The 18,366-nt window shown below is 37.8% G+C and overlaps 1 protein-coding gene across 4 annotated transcripts in view; it reads right to left on the reverse strand.

The window, feature by feature from the left end:
- CNOT6 (CCR4-NOT transcription complex subunit 6) overlaps positions 1 to 18,366 on the reverse strand; it is a 39,269-nt gene that overhangs the window by 2,380 nt on the left and 18,523 nt on the right. For all 4 annotated transcript variants that reach the window (XM_067567038.1, XM_067567036.1, XM_067567037.1 and 1 more), the window contains 9 exons: positions 14,156 to 14,342; positions 10,024 to 10,109; positions 8,956 to 9,060; positions 8,796 to 8,864; positions 6,399 to 6,556; positions 5,759 to 5,913; positions 3,974 to 4,128; positions 2,869 to 3,099; positions 1,315 to 1,517 (listed from right to left, as the gene is read on the reverse strand). In XM_067567038.1, the coding sequence (XP_067423139.1) occupies positions 1,315 to 1,517; positions 2,869 to 3,099; positions 3,974 to 4,128; positions 5,759 to 5,913; positions 6,399 to 6,556; positions 8,796 to 8,864; positions 8,956 to 9,060; positions 10,024 to 10,109; positions 14,156 to 14,342 (1,349 nt within the window). The remainder of the gene's footprint in view (positions 1 to 1,314; positions 1,518 to 2,868; positions 3,100 to 3,973; positions 4,129 to 5,758; positions 5,914 to 6,398; positions 6,557 to 8,795; positions 8,865 to 8,955; positions 9,061 to 10,023; positions 10,110 to 14,155; positions 14,343 to 18,366) is intronic.

Below are 18,366 nucleotides of genomic sequence, written 5' to 3' on the forward strand. Positions count from 1 at the left end.
CAATCTGCCCCACTGCTTCTGTCTCTCCTTTATGGCCCGTTTTAAGGGTTGCCCACCATGGGGCAGGGAAGAGTTGCGTCTGGGCCCTCGGTCACATTTGCCCTCTTCCTCATGGTAGTTTCACTTCCGACATCCTCCACCCACTCGTTTAAGAGTAATTTTAGAACCGCTATAGATCTGAAGGAGAACTGTAATCACTGGGGAGACTATTCTTCTCCTTCCTCGCTCCTGCAGACTGCATTTTAAAACACCAAAATGAGAACAGCTGCCTTATGATGATGGTCTTGGTATTGACACTGTTCTGTCTTCAGTGCTGTTTTGCCATAATGTGTTGTGACAATTAGTATACTGAAGAGAGGCTAGCTACCTCTTATTAATGTTTTGTTTTTTAAGACACTGTGGCTGACTATTGCTATTGGCTCTTTCATTACTTACATTTGACATTAAGAGCTAATAATGGGTCTCACTAACATCAATGGCAAAACGCCTTTTGATTTTAGAGGGACTAGAATTTAGTGATAACTAAATTAAAGATGGAACACAATTGTTAGTCATTGCTCTGCTATTCCAATTTCAATTCAGAATAAAGTTTCCAGTTATCCAGCATTAGACAAATACTACAATTAGACACTTGATACCACCCTGGATACATTGGTGAAGTGGCGGCTAGCAATGGCTCCCATCCAGGTCAGGAGCCCAGTGCTTCAGGCAAGCAGCAAAGGGCGAAGTGGAGCTGCCAGGTGGAGGGTGAGAAGAAGGAGCCGGCTGGAGGGTTCGTGGCTATTCCCACTCTGCGCTGCCACACCCTGTGATCTATGGCTGTCAGGCCCCTTGGAGTATTGGCCGTGCCCCCCCCCCCAAGAACCAGGGTTTGACAGTGCTGCTCTGCTTCTGCCTAGACAATGACGTGACTGGGACTGTCAAGGTAACGGCTGGGCCCTGCCTGAGGACCTGCCTGAGTGCTTGCGTCTTCCCAGCACTGGTGCCCCCGAGGCCTTTCCTCTTTCACTGGCAGCAGGTGCGTGTGAGGTGCCAGGGTGCTGGGTAGGTGACTGGGGCAGGGCTGCCAAGTGACCATCTCAAGGCACTCAGTGAGCTGCTGACATGGAGGGTGTCAGTGGGGGCTGGCTGTGGCAACTTTGCCGTCTTGCTGGCATCAGTACCTGCTGATGCGAGGGGTCGCGCACGCCCCATGGGACCTTCTCCCTGATGGACGCATCTTAATAGTTTGCCACAGTGCCTATTGCGACTGCACAGGTGGGCCTCAGGGAAAAGTTTGGGAACCCCTATTGCAACTGACAGAAAGATTCTCACCTTGAAGTCAAATGTGTAATTTGTGTAAGGCATTAGGCCATTCTCATAGGCACTCTTCAGCTTGAAACCATGAGTAATCCTTCCATTCGTTGTTCCATTTTTTCCATTACAATTGAAGTTGGTAAGACTTTCATTGTACCTCAGTTCCTTAAAATCTTTATGGTTTGTTTCCACGCCACCAGTGCTCAAGTACTCAACAACACCTATTAAGAAGGGCATGGAAAAAAAAAAAAAAAAGCACCAACTTATGCATTTAGTTAATAGGTTTATATAAACAAACTGCTACTTTCATTCATTGCTTGTGTCTGGACCTTAAACAAGCAACGAATTAAATATACACAGTACAGTAAATATGACTTTTAGGACATACTCTAGATTAGTGCCATGTCATACACTAAGAGCAAGCATCAGTCACATAAAAACGCTCTTTAATAGGAGAAGTATCTACAAAATTAAACAAGATACAAGATAATGGAAAAAAGTAAAAGAACATCAGCAAGGATAATGAGCAGCTTCCTCTCACCCCCACCTTCTGCTGCTGCTCAAACTCCACCCCCGCTTCACCACTGAAACTAGCCCTGTTGCAGCTTTTCGGCCAGCCCCTCAGCATTCACTCCAGGGCAGGGCTCCAAGTAAGGGGAATGACTATTTTCTGAAGAAAGATTGGAGATATGTCAATTGGCAACAAGTTTCCAGACCTATTACCTCTGGACATTTGGGACTCCGTTCCAAGGCAGATATCTGATGTGCCATCTGGCCCCATCCTGCTGGAGGTAAGCACTACTTGCTGCATTGGACACTGGTAATGATACTCTCCCTTGCCTTCCCTAGCAACATTGGACCAGGTTCCCAGAAGTGCTCAGCATCTACAACTCCCACCGGACTTCCACTGGAGTTGTGGATGCTTAACACCTTCAGAGAAAGTCAGGCTTATTAATGACTGGTCCCTGCCCAAGGAAATGAGAACAAGAGGTAAGAAAGGTTCCTTGGGCACTTTTCTCTGCTTGTGTACCTCCTGAGGGTCAGATAGAATCTCACCCATAAAATGTTAACTAAAAAGAGTGCAAGGATCAGACAGTCTTCCTTAAGGTTGGGAAAAAACCCTATGTGTTAGCAAGTAGTAGAAAGGAAGGGCCAATACTATCATGCATTTGCTAGCGTGTGCATTGTACATGGAGTATCTGAAGTTTTATATTTCAATGGTTCTGGAATATTTACAATGCAGAAAGTAGGGTTCTGTGTGGATTATTTTAAACAGGAGTATTTACAAGCTCGCATCTTTAAAGTGTTATATTGCTATGGACAACATACTAAAGCTTCCAATTAAAGGTAAGATATATTTATTACCCTACACAGTCAATGAGGTCACAGATCAAATGAAGCAGTTTTATCATCTCTTGGCTCCCTATGTTATCCATGATACTTTTTTAAATCTTAAAAACTCAAGCATCTTATGTTTTTACACTGAAAACATATTTTCTTTTAAAAAGGAAGATATTTAAATTCATACACCTCTTATACTTTGTTCTAAAAAAGTAAACTTGCTGTTCTTACCAGAATCTGGCAGAGAATTGAGATCTGCACACAGTACAAGTGGAATGGTTCCAAGTTCTCCCAGAACTCCAGGTTTGAGGCTACGAGAGGCTTTATCAATAATGTTCTTTACTTCAGAGAGGAACATCATAGTCTGAACCAGCTTCACATCAGAATACTCTGGGTCCCAGTGCATATGAGCATTAGCTACAAGAACTAACTGCTTCTCCATCCCAAGATGTGGCTTTCCAGCTAAAATTGGAAGTGAAATATTTACAGTTGCTGTATCCGCAATACATAAAGCTAAGGACTACTAGATGGCTTATATTATAACCAAAAATGATTTTTAAGAAGTGACAGATTTGAAACAGGGTTGATGCTAAGTTTGACCAATCAACGTAGAAGTTTGAGGGGGGAAGAAACATCACCTGAAGGGATTTTAGAGTTTTAAGCAAAATCTAATTTCTTTATTGCCAAGAAATTAAGAGGGTTTCCCTTTATTGGCTGTGTCATTGAACTAGCCAGTGGTGGTTGTAAATTTCTTGATCTGTCTGCATTATATTCTCTAGCTTGGTAGCTCTCTGTCCTGTAGTACTTATCAACTCCACATGTTCCTGCCCTGAAGTTCTAAAAAAAAAAGTGGAGACCTTGTAAGTAACCTTGTAACTGACCTTGAAAGTGCCTCAGTGTGGCCCTTTGTAGCACTTACAAGGTCAGCTGAGGCCTCAACTGTTTTTTTTTTTTTTTTTTTTTTTTTTTTTTTTTGGAGAACTCCAGGGCAAGAACAGATGATCAAGAAATTTACAACCACCACTGACTAGTTCAATGGCACTTGTCAACTTTTCCAGCCAGATACACCAAAGTTAATTTCACCTCTCATCCTCAATTCTTAAAAGCCTTGCATCATCCAAGCATTCTATTTAGCATTTGCTATTTCAAAATTTTTCCCAAAATTCTTTTTTAAGTGAAGTTTGCCCAGAAAAATTCAGCATACAATTGTAGATATGGTGTTTATTCGTGGAATGTTGTTTCCTGTTTTCTATTCCACCTAAACAAAAATTTAATTTGTATTGAGACTAACATACTGTATCACTGTCCAGTCAAAAAATTGGATGAAATGACTTACATGACATTTCTATTAACTCCTTTCGCAGCTCTAGCAATACAGCGACTCCAATGTTATCTTTTGTCATAACTCTGTTCAGCATAGCTTCAGACCCTTCTGAGTTTGCCATAGCTAGTTGATTGAACTCAACAGTATGTTTTTGAACTAAGGTGAATCTGAAAGAACAACATTGAAATTGTGATTTCTTAACTAAAATGACAAAGGAAATATTGTAACTTTTTCCTCATTTTAATTAAAACTTGTTAGATGATATAAATAAACTAAGTTAAAAGAATCTCAGCCAGTCACATTACTGCTTTATAAAAATGCTCAGCTAAAGTCGGAGGATATAATTTCATTAGCAATTTTTATCTGCGCTCCATCTTAAACAGATTTCAATCAACCCCCCTTACCACAATCAACACTTTCCATATTCTTTCACACTTCATTTAGAAAAATGTTAAATACAAAAAAAGATATTTTGCTGATCAACTATATGCACAGATTTGAACTAGCAGGTTTAAGAGAGAGTGACTCAACACTTGTTTCTGAACCAGAGAGTATTGAAGCTGACATCTACATTGATTTGTGGACACAGTGGAACACAGAAAATTCTTTAAAAGACTTAGATACCTAGGGCAATCACTGTTTCAGAGATGAAGAATTGTCTATATATTCTTTGTATTTTCACAAGTGATTAATGATTTTGGGTGCCTCAATATTTTTGGTGCCTGACTTCAGACACCTTAACAGGACTCCTGATTTTCAGAAAGTCCTGAGTTCTCCTACCTTTTGAAAATCAAGTCCCTTTAAGGTGTCTCAATTTGGGCACCCAAAAATCACTAGTCATTTTTTTTTTTTTAAAGTTTAAGCTTATATTTTAGGAAAGGTTTGGGTAGTAGGACAGTTGCCTCATTTTTCATGAAAAGCTAAATGAATCAGCCCAATCTCACTCAAGAAACAAATTTAATACTGAAGTCTTCTCCTATTGTCTCAGATAGAACGCACTTGGATTTTAAAGAGTTCAACAGCAAAATTCTTGCTTGTGTTTTCATGGGAAAGATCTCTCTATTACAAAGTGCTATACCGCTTCCATCCAATTCAAACCAGTTTTCTAGAGGGTCTTGGTTGAGGCCTCTGCAATGGAGCAAATTTTACTTTCAGCATGAAGATATGCTCAGATGAACATTGCAAAAGCAGCTGAAGAGTTAATCTGGTGTCACTGTTTTATGATGGGAATTTCTTTTGCCTCATGTGTGTGTTCTACACGTCACATTTTCCATGTTTCCTGTTGTTTGTTTCTTTTTTCCTATTGCTTTGGGAGTTTTCTGAGTTTTCTTACACCATCAGCAGCGAATAAATAAAAAATGTTTCATGATACTTTTATTGTGCTTGCCTTTGTATTTCATTTTATTTGAAAGTGCTTTTTTTCTTTCAGACAACATAAAGCACAAAACATTACAAGAGAATTGTTAATATGTGCCTGTTTTCAGACTAGCCATGCCCAATACTTTGCCGCTTGTCGAGAGTATTCCTTCTAGAGGTGGGAAAACTTTGTACAAAACATGGAGTTGCCATGTGAGGGGGCAGATATGCAAAAAAAAAAAAAAAAAAAAGTGTTTAGCTCTGGCCAAAGAGGCCCCAAAGAGTGTGAATTCCTCCCATTTTCCCCAACAATGTTAGCATTGAATTTTTATTCCAAGACACACTTCTTTGCCACAGCAACTTGAGGCCTAAATCTGACCCAGAAGAATTGTGCGAAAGGGAACAGGACACAACAGAAGGTTTTCTGAAACACACACTTACTTTTCTGTCTTGAAAAATATTGCACAACCATCAACATGTTTTCTTTCCTGTTCTGACATTGTCCTAGCTCTAGATTTTGGACTGAAGAACCCATTATAGCCACGCTCCTTCAGTTCTGTCAGGAAAAAACTGTAGTACTGTTCAGTTTCAACCTCCTGTAAAGTTACAAGACAGCACACTGTATTTTGTTTAGCACCACCAGAGTACAGAAGACTGATGTTACTTCTGTATTATTTAGCCTCTTTTAGAAGAGAGTGTAAGTCACCTCCAAAGCAGCTTTAGGAAACTCCAAAAATTAGATAAATCAAGGAATGCAAGAATAAAATAGCCATACGGCTATTTTAAGGCAGAAGATATAAATACATTTCTGTCATCACCAGAGATATGATTATCTCAAGCCTTTTATTTGAACATGTGTCAGATTTTATATATACACACTTCACTACATTTCTCTGATCAGCAGCTGCTGGTTAGTGTTCCAACTGTGTAGGTTGAAAAGCATTCTTTTGATGTCAAGCAATGAATAACAGTGTTCTAAATTACAACATACTGCTTTAAAACAAAGTTTACGTTAATGAATTGAATGTGTAAGAGTCAGTACAAGTGAACATAAAAAGGAAAAATAACATTTATCCTTTACCTGAAGACTTATGATGTCAGCATTGCAGCTCAAGATTTCCTGCATAATGGCTTTTTTTCTGTACTCCCAGTTCAGCGCCCATGATGGACAATAGCCATATAACTGCCGGGTAGCATATTTATCACAAAGTACGTTGTAACACATGACTGAAAACAAGGCTGCAGAACAATAATTTAACATTACTGATCTATTTTACTAAAAAGCACAATTGCATTCTTCACTCTTCCTTTCAGGAATTTTAACAATTTTATGCTTCAAGTGCTTTAACTTAAATATACAGTTTAACAGCTGACACTACAGAAAAATGCATCACATGTTCTCTCTAAAATAACCAGCCACCCTCTTTGTTTTGACACACAGCATTCATTGGTAACAGGTTACTAAAGAAGCTCTGTATGTGACTGATATAAATGGTGAATAGCAGACAAAGGCAGTTTACATTGAGAATTAAGCCATTACAGCTTGGTTTCTTAACATGTTTGCTTAAAAACTTTAAAAGTAGATGTCGATCTTTTTGACTGTTACGTTGTCTTTGCAGGCTAATAAATAAAATGGGCCCCCAATCCCAACTGGGATCTACTGTAATACAACTAATGAGGGAATTACATTCTGATTTAGGCTCCAATCCTGTAACTGGCATTTCATGGTGGACCCTATGCCCATGCAAAGCAAGTTGTAGGAACAGGATCTCAAAGAACACTCAGTAAGATTGAGTTTACAATCACGTAATTGTGTGGCCCAGTTCTGAGCTAATATTAAAAAAGTTAAGGGAAAGAAGTCTGCAATGAAAGGATTTAATTCTAAAAGAGAATTCAAAGCAAAAACTAAGATTTCTTTTGCCCACTACAGCTTCTGTATTGTGTAGAGAGAGTCTCTGAACAAATATTCTCGCTAACAAAAACAAAATTAAAGAAAGCCAAAATAAAAACAAAACAAAAAAAGCCCTATCATGCTCTCACTTGGCTCTTTGTTGGAGGATCTTATCAAGATCTTTGAAGGACTTGAACAGAAGTCATAACCTTAGCTGCAGCACTACTTGCCCTTGTCTGTCACAGCATCTCCGCTGCACTCAATCTTATTACTCAGGTCCTTCAAATATCTTGCCAAGGTTCTCCAGGCAAAGACAGACAAGAAAGGACCTAGCAGCAAGCAGGAATGAATGGGTGAGGAAGAAAGACACTTCTTCCTTTTTGAAATGTTTACAAAGCTATATTTATACACTAAAAAAAAGAAATTCTTGTATGAACACACTTTGCCTTTTAAGCACAATGCTTTCTGATAGGTCTTTTGTTTAACCTATATAATCCTATCATTGCACCCAATTCTGCAATGTGGGATAGAAGCTGACCAAGTTTGGTCTCCATCTGTCTTCATTCCCATCAGCTCCCTACTCCCTTCCTTGCTCTTATTCATGGGTTCTTTCCTGGTTCTTCCTCCCTAGACAACTGCCTTCTAGGGGCGTTCCCCCAAGGAAAGTGGCTTGGAAGACTGAACAGTATTTTATGAGCTAGCAGGACACTGACAAAAATAATGTGCTACTTTTAATAAGGCCAGCAGAATATATGCATCAGTAGCATGACCAATATTAAGAGTGATCATAGCAAAATTAAGACTGGAGGGGGAAGATTCAAGGAATCAAAAGACTTTCATAACAGCAGCATTTTGATAGATGCCAGGTTCCAGGCAGCATATTATGAAAAACACTAAACATCAGAAAAGAGGGAAGGGACAAAAACAGAATTAAAATGTATTATCCATTTTAAAATTTTAGTGACTAACATCTGTAGTTTCTTTCAAGTAATTTAAAATACAGATTTGTCTTACTGATTAGTTACAGAAAAAGTTAGAATTGTGACGTTTGGAATTTAAAGATTAAATATGCCAAATTGGCACAGTTCCCAACTTCAGTAATAACAAGTCTCAGTTTTGTACAATAAAAACGTAACTTTTTTTAATGCAGTAACTAGTAAAAAGCAATTCCCCAGATTTTCCTTAGGGCTACAAGTTTTAAATATAAATATTCTCTGATTGCCCTGGAATTTTTTTTAATTCTACTTTTGTTGAAAATCAGGGGAACTTTTCTGCTGTTCCTGGATTCTTCAACAAACATTCAATTAAATATTTTCCAACTGATCAGCTATTTTTGAAATATTTGGATAACTATTTCAACTCTAGTGGCAAGCAGTCCAATTAAAGATAAAGGCATTACTTATAGGAAAAAGTAGCTAGTTCTGCAGACAAATGTGCTGTTTGATGTAGGAATGCCTATGCTGGTTGACATCGGTGATTAGGGGATGTTTTAGTTAAGTATCAAAAAGAAATATTTCAGCAGAAGTAATGACAAAATGATTTAAGGCAAGGAAAAATTAAATCTATAAAGAATCCCTGCAATGCTACCTGTTGGTCTTGTTCGGTCTGGCTCTTGCAACATAATCCAAGATCTTGGAGGTGGTTGTTCTGTTGAAACTATTAGAACATATAAAAAACATACACAAAGTGAAATAATCGTATTTATTTTAAAACAGCATAAATAAATATTTTAGGAATGATCACTTACTTCTTTTTGCAGTACCTGCCAAATTATCAAGCAAATAATTCAGTAGCCTTCGTGTTCCATCTGGTTCCTGGTAGAGGTTCAGTATATCCTGTGTAAGTGGATTTCCTATGAACATGTTTACAAAAAGTAAAATTAAACAGAAAAATAGTGTGTTTAAAGTATTGGATATATGACTGCAGAACAGTCTCCTTTTTAAAATATTATTTCAATTTTCCATTCCTGCAAATACCTACATTCTCTTCTGCATCTGGGTTCTGGAAGGGTGGCTCTAACTTTCATCATTGGACCCAACAGATCCTACACGAGTGGAGGATTGTCATAGTGGAGTTTTGCTCTGTCACACGCTGCCCCTCTCCAAACACACTTACGATGGTGATGGGGAGCACCCATAAGCGAGTGCCCTTCCCTAGGCCAAAAAGACTCCCTGCTGAACACCTACCCCCAGAATATGGTCTCTTTCTTCCAGATCTCAGAGAACCTGGCCTGATTAAGTGGGCCTCCACTACAGAATCACACCCTAAAAGTTCACACAAATAGGGAACAGTATAGTTGTCCAAATCATAACAAATATTGGACTTTTGAGATTTAATGCAGTTTACTCAATACAAAGAGCCTTATCTTGCAAGCCTTTCATTCACACAACTCCCATTGAAATCAATGGATCTGCATGCCAAACATTTAAAGTTTTAACTCCAAAATTTTGAAAATCAATTTAAAATTGCTATTTGCAGTCAGATACTATGGTAATCAGCAGCAGTAAAAAATCCTAAAATAGGTATCCAGTTAATCCCCCTTTTGGGGGAGAAAGAGTTCCATAACTACAAGTTCAATTAGACCAGATTTTAATCAAAAGCTATATCTAACTTCCATGTAGGCAATCGAAAAATGAACTAGTTTTCATTCTTTTTTGGGCCAGATTTATTAAATCTCAAGATATTTATAAAAGAGAAGAATAAAGTCCTACACAAACAGCTGCTATTTGGTAACATTTTATAAAAGTTGTAGCTTAAAACAGCTATGGCTCAAGCATGAGATCAAAACTTAAAAATGTAGGTAAAAAAGTCATACCTTTCAGACCTAATGTCTGTAATTGAAATAGTTTTCCCAGCTCAAATGGCAGAACTCGTAACAGGTTGTTATTTAAATGGAGTTCCCTGTAGGCAAAAATCAGAATCATATGAAGTGGGAAGTAAGACAGTACTTGTGAGCAACTGTTTATTGCTGAAACAGTTTCACTACAAGAAAAACAAATTGTACTAGCACAACACTACTTGGAAAAATTGGAAGACTAAACAGTCAGCATGGATTAGGGGCATCTTGCTGTACCCACCAAAAAAAAAAAAAAGCTCATTAACTCTGAGGTACAAAGCAGAAGTTAGTGGGGTGGTGAGTCCAACTCTATGGTCATAAGCTTTGGTAAACGTTAACGATTATTAAAATATTAAGGAATCACAAGTAATGAAGCAATTACAGTTCTGACAAGATGGACCACAAATGGCTGATTTAAATTTAAAGGACAATTAAGAAAATAAGAATATAGCCATTAAAATAAAACCAAGAACAAACAATGGTACCAGTACTATTATTCCTATTATACTGCCATGTTAGTGTGGTGCTATACCCTCCATCTCCCCTCTAACACATCCCAGCAAACTATAATTTTCCAATTAACTTTTGTTGTTTGTCAAAATAATTTAACTGCTTTGTCAATAAAAATTAGATATCTGTTGATATATTGTGTGAAGGCTTTCTGGCACACAAAAAATCCATTAAATTAACTGTGCTTCCGACCCATAAAGAGTAACATTTTATTGTTTATTTTTACAGTGTGCTTTTCTACTTGGGAGAAAGAGAAGAGGGCAGGTTTATATGCTCAAGTCCCAACAGTCCAATCAACAGGGGAAGACAAACTGAACTTGAAAACAGCCTGAGAGTAAGCAAAAGGCATATGTCTATACTTAAAAACACGACAGTTTAGTTCTGTAGCATTTCAGTGTAGACACTTACTACAGCAACAAGAGGGGTTCTTCCATCAACTTAGCGCTGTCTATATCAGGGATCAGGTCAACTTAATTATGTTTCTCAGGAATGTGGATTTTCCACACCCTTTCGAGACAGCCATGCAAATGTAACTTTTCAGTATAGCGCAGCCCTAAAATGGTCCAATTTAGGTAAAATGGTTAAAATCTTCATCTGCCTGTGATATAGTCACAAGAAGACAGCTCCTTGAAAGTGCTCTCAACTTGACGTGTAAAAACTGGATCATTAATTTAAATAAAGTATTGTGGGACTTTAGTTGTAACTAGAAAAAAATTGCACAGTAGTTAGTTAGTTTATAACAAATATTATTTTAACTAGCAAGAATGAGTTGGGGGAAAAAAACCACCATGTATATCAAGACTTGAAACAGTTCATTTTAGATTTCTGCAAGATAGTATTTGGGTAGGTAGGAAGTATTTTTTCTCAAAAATCTCCAATTCAAAAATGCACTACAGGTGTCCCTTCCCCTGGCTAAATTGCTAGAAAACATACTAATAAACGAGGACTGGTTTTCCTTACTTTTGGAACATTTTGCTAATCACAGATCTCCAATGAAGTTGCCAGCTTCAATGAATATTCAAATGCCTCAATAAAGACTTGTAGAATACGGATTTTTGTAGGCCACTATAAGAACCTTCAGACTGAGTTACCCATCTGATTTCTGCCAGACTATCGTTCCCTATCCATTCCTTGCAAGATGTAAAAAGAGAATAGATGAAAGTAGATATTTTAAGATGAAAAGACCAAGGGCCCACCTACTCCATTCCTAGATTTCCAGGCATTAACATATACTGCTTAAGAGAGAGAGATTTAAAAACAAAAACACTACCAACCTCCCACCACCAGCCTAAGTCATTCAAGATTTAATTGACCACCACCAGTGGTTGTCAACCTCTTTTCATTTGTGGACTCCAAAAAAATTTAAAATGGAGGTGCAGACCCCTTTGGAAATTCAACCTGTGATCCATGGACCCCTACTACAGAAGTCAGACTGAAAACTGACTGAACAGAATTCAAATATAAATGTTGCATGTGCTCGGCAACGCATTCGACCCAGCATAGCTCTAGGGTAACAACAACACTTCTGGATTTTGATCTGTAGGTGGAGGTATTCACATACTTTTGATTGATCAGAAAAACGGAATACCTTCTCTGGGATCTGAAACTTTATTTTCAGAATCACCTTCACAGACCCTTTAGACCAGCGGTTCTCAACCGGTGGTACGCGTCCCACCGGTGGTACTTCAAAGAAGGCTGGGTGGTACGCGAGCCGTACCGCACCGCCTAATCTTCCGCCTAAAGTCCCCCTCCCCCCCGCCAGCACAGAGGATCATAGCAAATCATACCAACCCTTCCAAACAAATCAAAACAATCTGCAATAGAATCTAAGCTCTCTGAAATCTTTCCTCAGTTGTACTGAGAAAAAATTTGTTTGTGATCGTTATTTTTTTCCTCTCTCTCCAAAGACTGATCAGGCTGCCATTCTCCATTAGCTGGTTCACTTTCTCCCGAAGTCATCAGAACAAACTTTGTTTATATGTGACGGGGAGACACAATGGATCTTAGACAAACTATGCCATGCAGATTAAAAATGCCCTTTATAAAAAGAGTTCCCAGACATGGAAGTTGAAGGACCGACTATTGACTCTATAAGAGATTCTAGGGAGTGTCAGGAGACACTATTTCTCTGGTCCATTAATACTGGTGATATTGAAAATTGAAATTACCCAGTTAGATTGTGGCATAATTTCCAGACTATGAGGAGTGTGCAGTAAGAATCAGCAGAAAACAAAGAACTACCATGGATTGAGACCTGCAGAGCTCTACCATATAGGAAGCATTTACAGACTGTTCTTCACTTTAATCCTAGTGAAAAGAAATCATGGATCAGCTGCAATTACTGAGGACTGAATATGTGCAGTGGGTTAATGCACTAGCCTTTCATGCCTATGGACCAGGATTAAAATACTATGTTAATCACAAATGGAAACTAGATTTGTGGTCTGATCCTAGTCCATTAGTGCCCATTTTACAGCCAGAACAAGACTTGATATTCTCTGCTCAAAGGAGGCTCAAGATAAAGATATTGGAATTTTGTAGAGTCAAGATTGGAGTGAATTGGGAAAACATTAGGAAAGTTTGCACAATATCTGCATGCCCTAGTCTACACAGTAGTGCTATGCTAACCTCATTTGCATAAGAACAATTTACATCAATATTATTAATGGAAAAAAGTTTTATGAAGAGAAAGGAACACTAATTCACAAGGCGAGTTTAAGAATGTTTCAGTAAGTTTAAGATGCGTAGGTGATGATACTGAATGACAGTGCAGAGTGGGGGAGGGAAATTATTGTTATAACTGTAATTGGAGTAAAGGTGCTGGGGATAAACAAAAAAAATTTTAAATAAAATCTCTCAGAGTTTTGGAAAAAAATGATGTAAAGCACTATCAGAATTTCTTATTCAGGCTAAATTCCAACTGTAAAATAGAACCCACAATAAATAATAGTTTTAAGAGCTTAACCACTCTGGAATGTATTGATAGCATACTGTCAATTTTAAGCTAGTTTAATTTAACTGTAAATCCTTATGCTGTTATACAGCATCCCCCTCCCTCCCCCAATGCCCAAATATTTGTTGCTCTCAGGTGCTATAAAACTATGATCATAAAATTAAATATTCTTAGAGTAATAACTTAAGATGAAGAAAAGAGCCACTAACTTTCTTTAACTTTATTTTAAAATGTTTAGTCTGTTATAATTATTATGTAATATTTGTATTACCATAGTGGCTAGGACCCATTTGTGCTAGGTACTGGAAAAAACTTTTTTTCCCTTGCCATGAATTAAGGGGCAACTCCAGCATCAACCTTATGCAGAACCCCTGCATAAGGATTTATTGATGTGTTTGGAGGCAAGTGTGTATGTAAACCTGATTTAGCAATGTCATGCATGGGTGAATGCCACCACACTCAACTCTACAGGAGCTCACTGTACACCGTTGCATAGGGGAACTGGGGATCAGGGCAAAGATAAGAGTGCTAAGGCTGTAGTTACAATTCCAACCATTAGGAAAAATTGTTTATATTGGCTTTAGTTAGTTACAGAACAAAATAATGCCAAAACCTGAAATTGGTTTCTCTGGGGTTTAATTTACGTACCTGAGTGACACCATGTTTCCGAGCTCTGCTGGTAAACTGCGGATTTTATTAGAGGACAGGTCCAGATATACCAGATTGTGAAGCTTGGCAATGTCTGAAGGAATACGGGATAAGGAATTGTCACTGAGATGCAAAGCTGTCAAATGGGTCAGTGACCACAAAGATGAACTTAAGCTTCTTACTTTCCCTGTAAGAGACAGAGAAACATAGGAGTAAAATACAAAGAACTTTGAATATTTTAAACATCTAGTTTTAGCATTAAACAAGTGTTCTATGACATCTTACGTGAACAATCTTTACAGAGACAAAATAGGCTCATTGCCATTTAAAATACTTTTTATAGCCTATTTAGTCATCTATGAGCCACCAATGTTAAACACTCTTTACAATTAAGTCATTATACTGCAAATGTATTAGCTGATTTATTTTTTTGGGGGGGGGGGGGGGGGGGGGGGGGGGGGGTTGAACTCTTTTCCTCTTAATAAAGCCACTCATACTTCGGTGATTGGGAAAAGCTGCACTGACATCAACTGGTCTTTCTCCCCTTCTTTAACTTTTATTTCTTTATTTTATTTAAGCGTGTCCAGAATTTTCACCTCTGGCATTGGGTGAGTGGAAAGAAAGAAGAGTCAAGTTATTCAGCTTCATTTGAACATTTTTCCTGCTAGGAATAAAAATCCCAGACACATGGAGGTACATAAAGAAATACAAGCTAAAAGAATTTTTTTTTATACTTACCTGAAAGTCAGTATTGAAAGTCCAACTGACAGTACAGAACAGGCTTTTCCCATTGATTTCAGTGCAAAATGAGTTTCCTCCTGTTATTTGTCTTTCATCCCTGCCTGTTAGCAGACAACAGTCACCTCCATGGGATAAACTCAAAGATTAAGTGACTGATTAAAACTTTAAGGTATGTTATTTTTGTTTTTTTAAATATTCACTTTGGCATATCTACCTACATCAAAATTTTCTTTAAATTAGGAAAGCGATCATCTGGCCCCAGGCAAGGTCAAGTTTCTGAGTTTGCAGTTGATATGTTTATGTCAGCAAAATCCTTTCAAAATCTTAACATTGTTGCTTAGAACCTTTTTACCCCACATTTCACACACCGTTGTCAGTACTATATCACCTTGGATATATTACTAAACTGCTGCTGTGATCCCCAACCTGGCTCCTGAGACATCATCTTTAGCAGGCTTGTTTACTGCATTGCTCTTGCTCCAAGTTATGTGGGTCCAAAACACATCAGTTAGACATGCACAGTTAAGAACTGTGGGTTCATTTCACACCCGTGTACTGCAATCAGTACATACTATCTCCCAATTCATCAACAGTTTTTATTTTAAACTTATAAAACATCATGATTTTCCATCAACTTGTTGGTCAGATTTTCTCATCCTGTACTCCCATTTCTCATTTCCTAATAAGTCTCAGGCTCTCTGTTCATAATCTGTATCCTTGTCTACTGTTAATATTCATTTAAAATTAAGGGCTTATGCCCTTATGCTCCATATGCCCTAAGAAATTTCTCCACTAAGGAAAAGTGCAGGGAAAAGAGATGGATTGTCTTTGTAGCGGTGCTGTTAGGCCTTTGAAGTATGTATAGTTGACAGTTGGTAGTTGTTCAGCATTTGAAGTTTCTCCTGTATGAGACATCACCTCTTTTACATCTGGTTGCAGGACATTTTATCTGCCAAAAATTAGCAAAATATTGCCACAAAGCAACTTTAATAGAAGTCGGTAGGTTATTTTGTTTTATTTTAAAAAAGAACAAGAGGGATTTTGATTAGACAAATCCTGGCTTGGGAGATGGAAGCAGTACCAAATCTGCAGCATTGTCGACACCTCATCACCACAGAAAAAAATTGCCCAAAGTGTGCTTTCCAGGAACTAGGCTGTGGTGGGGTAAAGAGGCAGAAAGAGACAGGAACCATGGCTTAATGCATTTTCCTGTGAACAGACAGCAGATGTCTGAATGGATATCCATGCCTAAACTGATGCTTTTTGAAGCAACATTTAAATGGGTTTCTGCATCTATGCCCTCAGAGTAGAGAATTTTGTGCACTTGTAGAGGCAATGTGGCTTCTGAAGAAGGCCTACATTAACAGCATAGACGGGAATGACTCCATAGGACTAAAAGCGCCCATTCCTGCTGCTCAGTCCTAAACCCCTTCCATCCATGGGATGCTTAGTTGGAAACTCCATCAGGTGATCCTAGCAGTATTTCCTAATTCTCCTATACTCGGGGATGATAAAATTTACCTGATATAACAGAATAGCTCCCATAACTTTCCTTGCAATATTTTAAAAGTTTACTTAAATACAATTTAAAGAGTAAAGTCATGTTAAAAGTTACTCTACAAACCAGCAGATGGTTCCTATAGCATCTTTGAATGCACTATTAGGGCCAGACTATTCAACAAAAAAGTTATCATACCTTGAATAGACAATTATAACACATTTGCTACTAGAATAATCTTCAAATTTTCATTTTACAGCCACTTAAGTTAGTCAGTGATCTAGCAACTAATTTTGTTGACTTAATGTCTATTTTAGAGTTCTCTCCAATTATTCTGTGTTTTTTTTTTTTAAAACAGCCATTGATATTTTATAGTATTAAGAGGAAACAGAATGCTTTCTGAGAGTGCATTTATAGTTTTTCCCTCTCATATTCAAACAAATTTTAAAAGTAAATTTTTTCCTGTAAAATTAGTAACTGATTTATTGGTATTTAATACCTTGGTCCTGTTCCCCAATACACACCATACATCACACTATTTTAGGGCTTATCTACACAGCAAGTTACTGCATGGCAAGCCAGGGTGTGAATCTAAAGTGCACCAGCTTATCATGTAGTAATGTCCTATGTGAACAGTTACAGAGCATGTGAAGTCCTGGAGCACAGTAACGTGCATGTAGACAAGCTCTACAATAAGATTCTGTACCCGCACATGAACACTGGGGGACTAATCAAGATATCTGGCACACATTGCAGGGAAAGACTGCACAATAAAGCATTAATATGGGTCTACCACGTTTGGAGTCCTGGGTTCTATTCCTGAATGTGCCTGTAGTGACCTTGTGTAACCTCTTGGTTAACAGGTTTGTAAAATGGGTTGACAACTTATATTTCACTGCCTTCAAAGGCTGGGGTTCATGGCCTTGGTCAATAAGGGTTATGAAGTGCATGGAATAGAAACCACAGCCAGTACAAGTGAGATTTCAACTGATAATCTCCTCTTGATCAACTCAGTTTTCAAATAGACTACAGGCTACTTGTCCCCAAGTATATTTTATGTGAATATATACTATATATAAATAAAACCTTGACTTGACTGATTGTCAATTAATACTTAGTTAAGACCTTTGTAAAGGCCAGTCTGGATACTGATAATTGTTTGTAGTGTTCCGTACCATAGGCTTATCTCTAGTGGAAAAACTGTAGTGTAATCATAGTCGCACATGAGGAAGATTTTGCTTATGGACAAAAGTTATATTGTCACTGCAAAAGATGGCAAGTACATCGTGGTACATTTCTTTTCAGTTATGGAGAAAAAGTGACCAATTTTGAGACAAACAATCACTGATGTTGGATTAATCTACACATACGGAGCAACATATGGACCAAAGCACAGATCCTAGAATGTTTCCTACTTCTTGCAAAAGGGTCTCAAAAAGATAAATAAACAAACAAAAAATTCACTGGATTGTTTTGTTTTAAAGGAGTGTAATTTCGGAATTTGCTGTAAAAAATCAGCATGAAAAATTCAAACAGAGCTCAGTTTACATTGCAGGGTTTTGGGGGTTTTTTGGGCCTTTTTTTTTTTAAACTTTTCATAAAACAAAGGTTTAAAACTCCTGTTAACTTAAAACTTCTACATCAACATTAACTATGTGGTTATGACTGGCTCCATCATAATAATTTTACATCTGTATAGCACCTTTCATTCCAAAAGATCCCAAAGTGCTTTACAAACATAACTATCTACAATAAAAAGTACCTATCATTTTGGTGGCAGAGTCTGACCCTACAACACTTACTCTGGCCCCAATTTAGGAAAGCAACCCTATTCAGGAAAACACTTAGGCACATGATAAAGTGCTTTCTTGAATCAGACCCTCAAACACCTGGTCATTCATGTGTAGTCCAACTGACTTCAAGTAAGGGATGCAGGATCAGATCCTTTAACAGGAAATATTAAGTATGTACA

This window comes from Emydura macquarii, unplaced genomic scaffold, assembly GCF_026122565.2.
Source record: "Emydura macquarii macquarii isolate MOO-44397 ecotype Brisbane River unplaced genomic scaffold, CSIRO-AGI_Emac_v2 contig_2768, whole genome shotgun sequence".
Lineage (NCBI taxonomy): Eukaryota > Metazoa > Chordata > Testudines > Chelidae > Emydura > Emydura macquarii.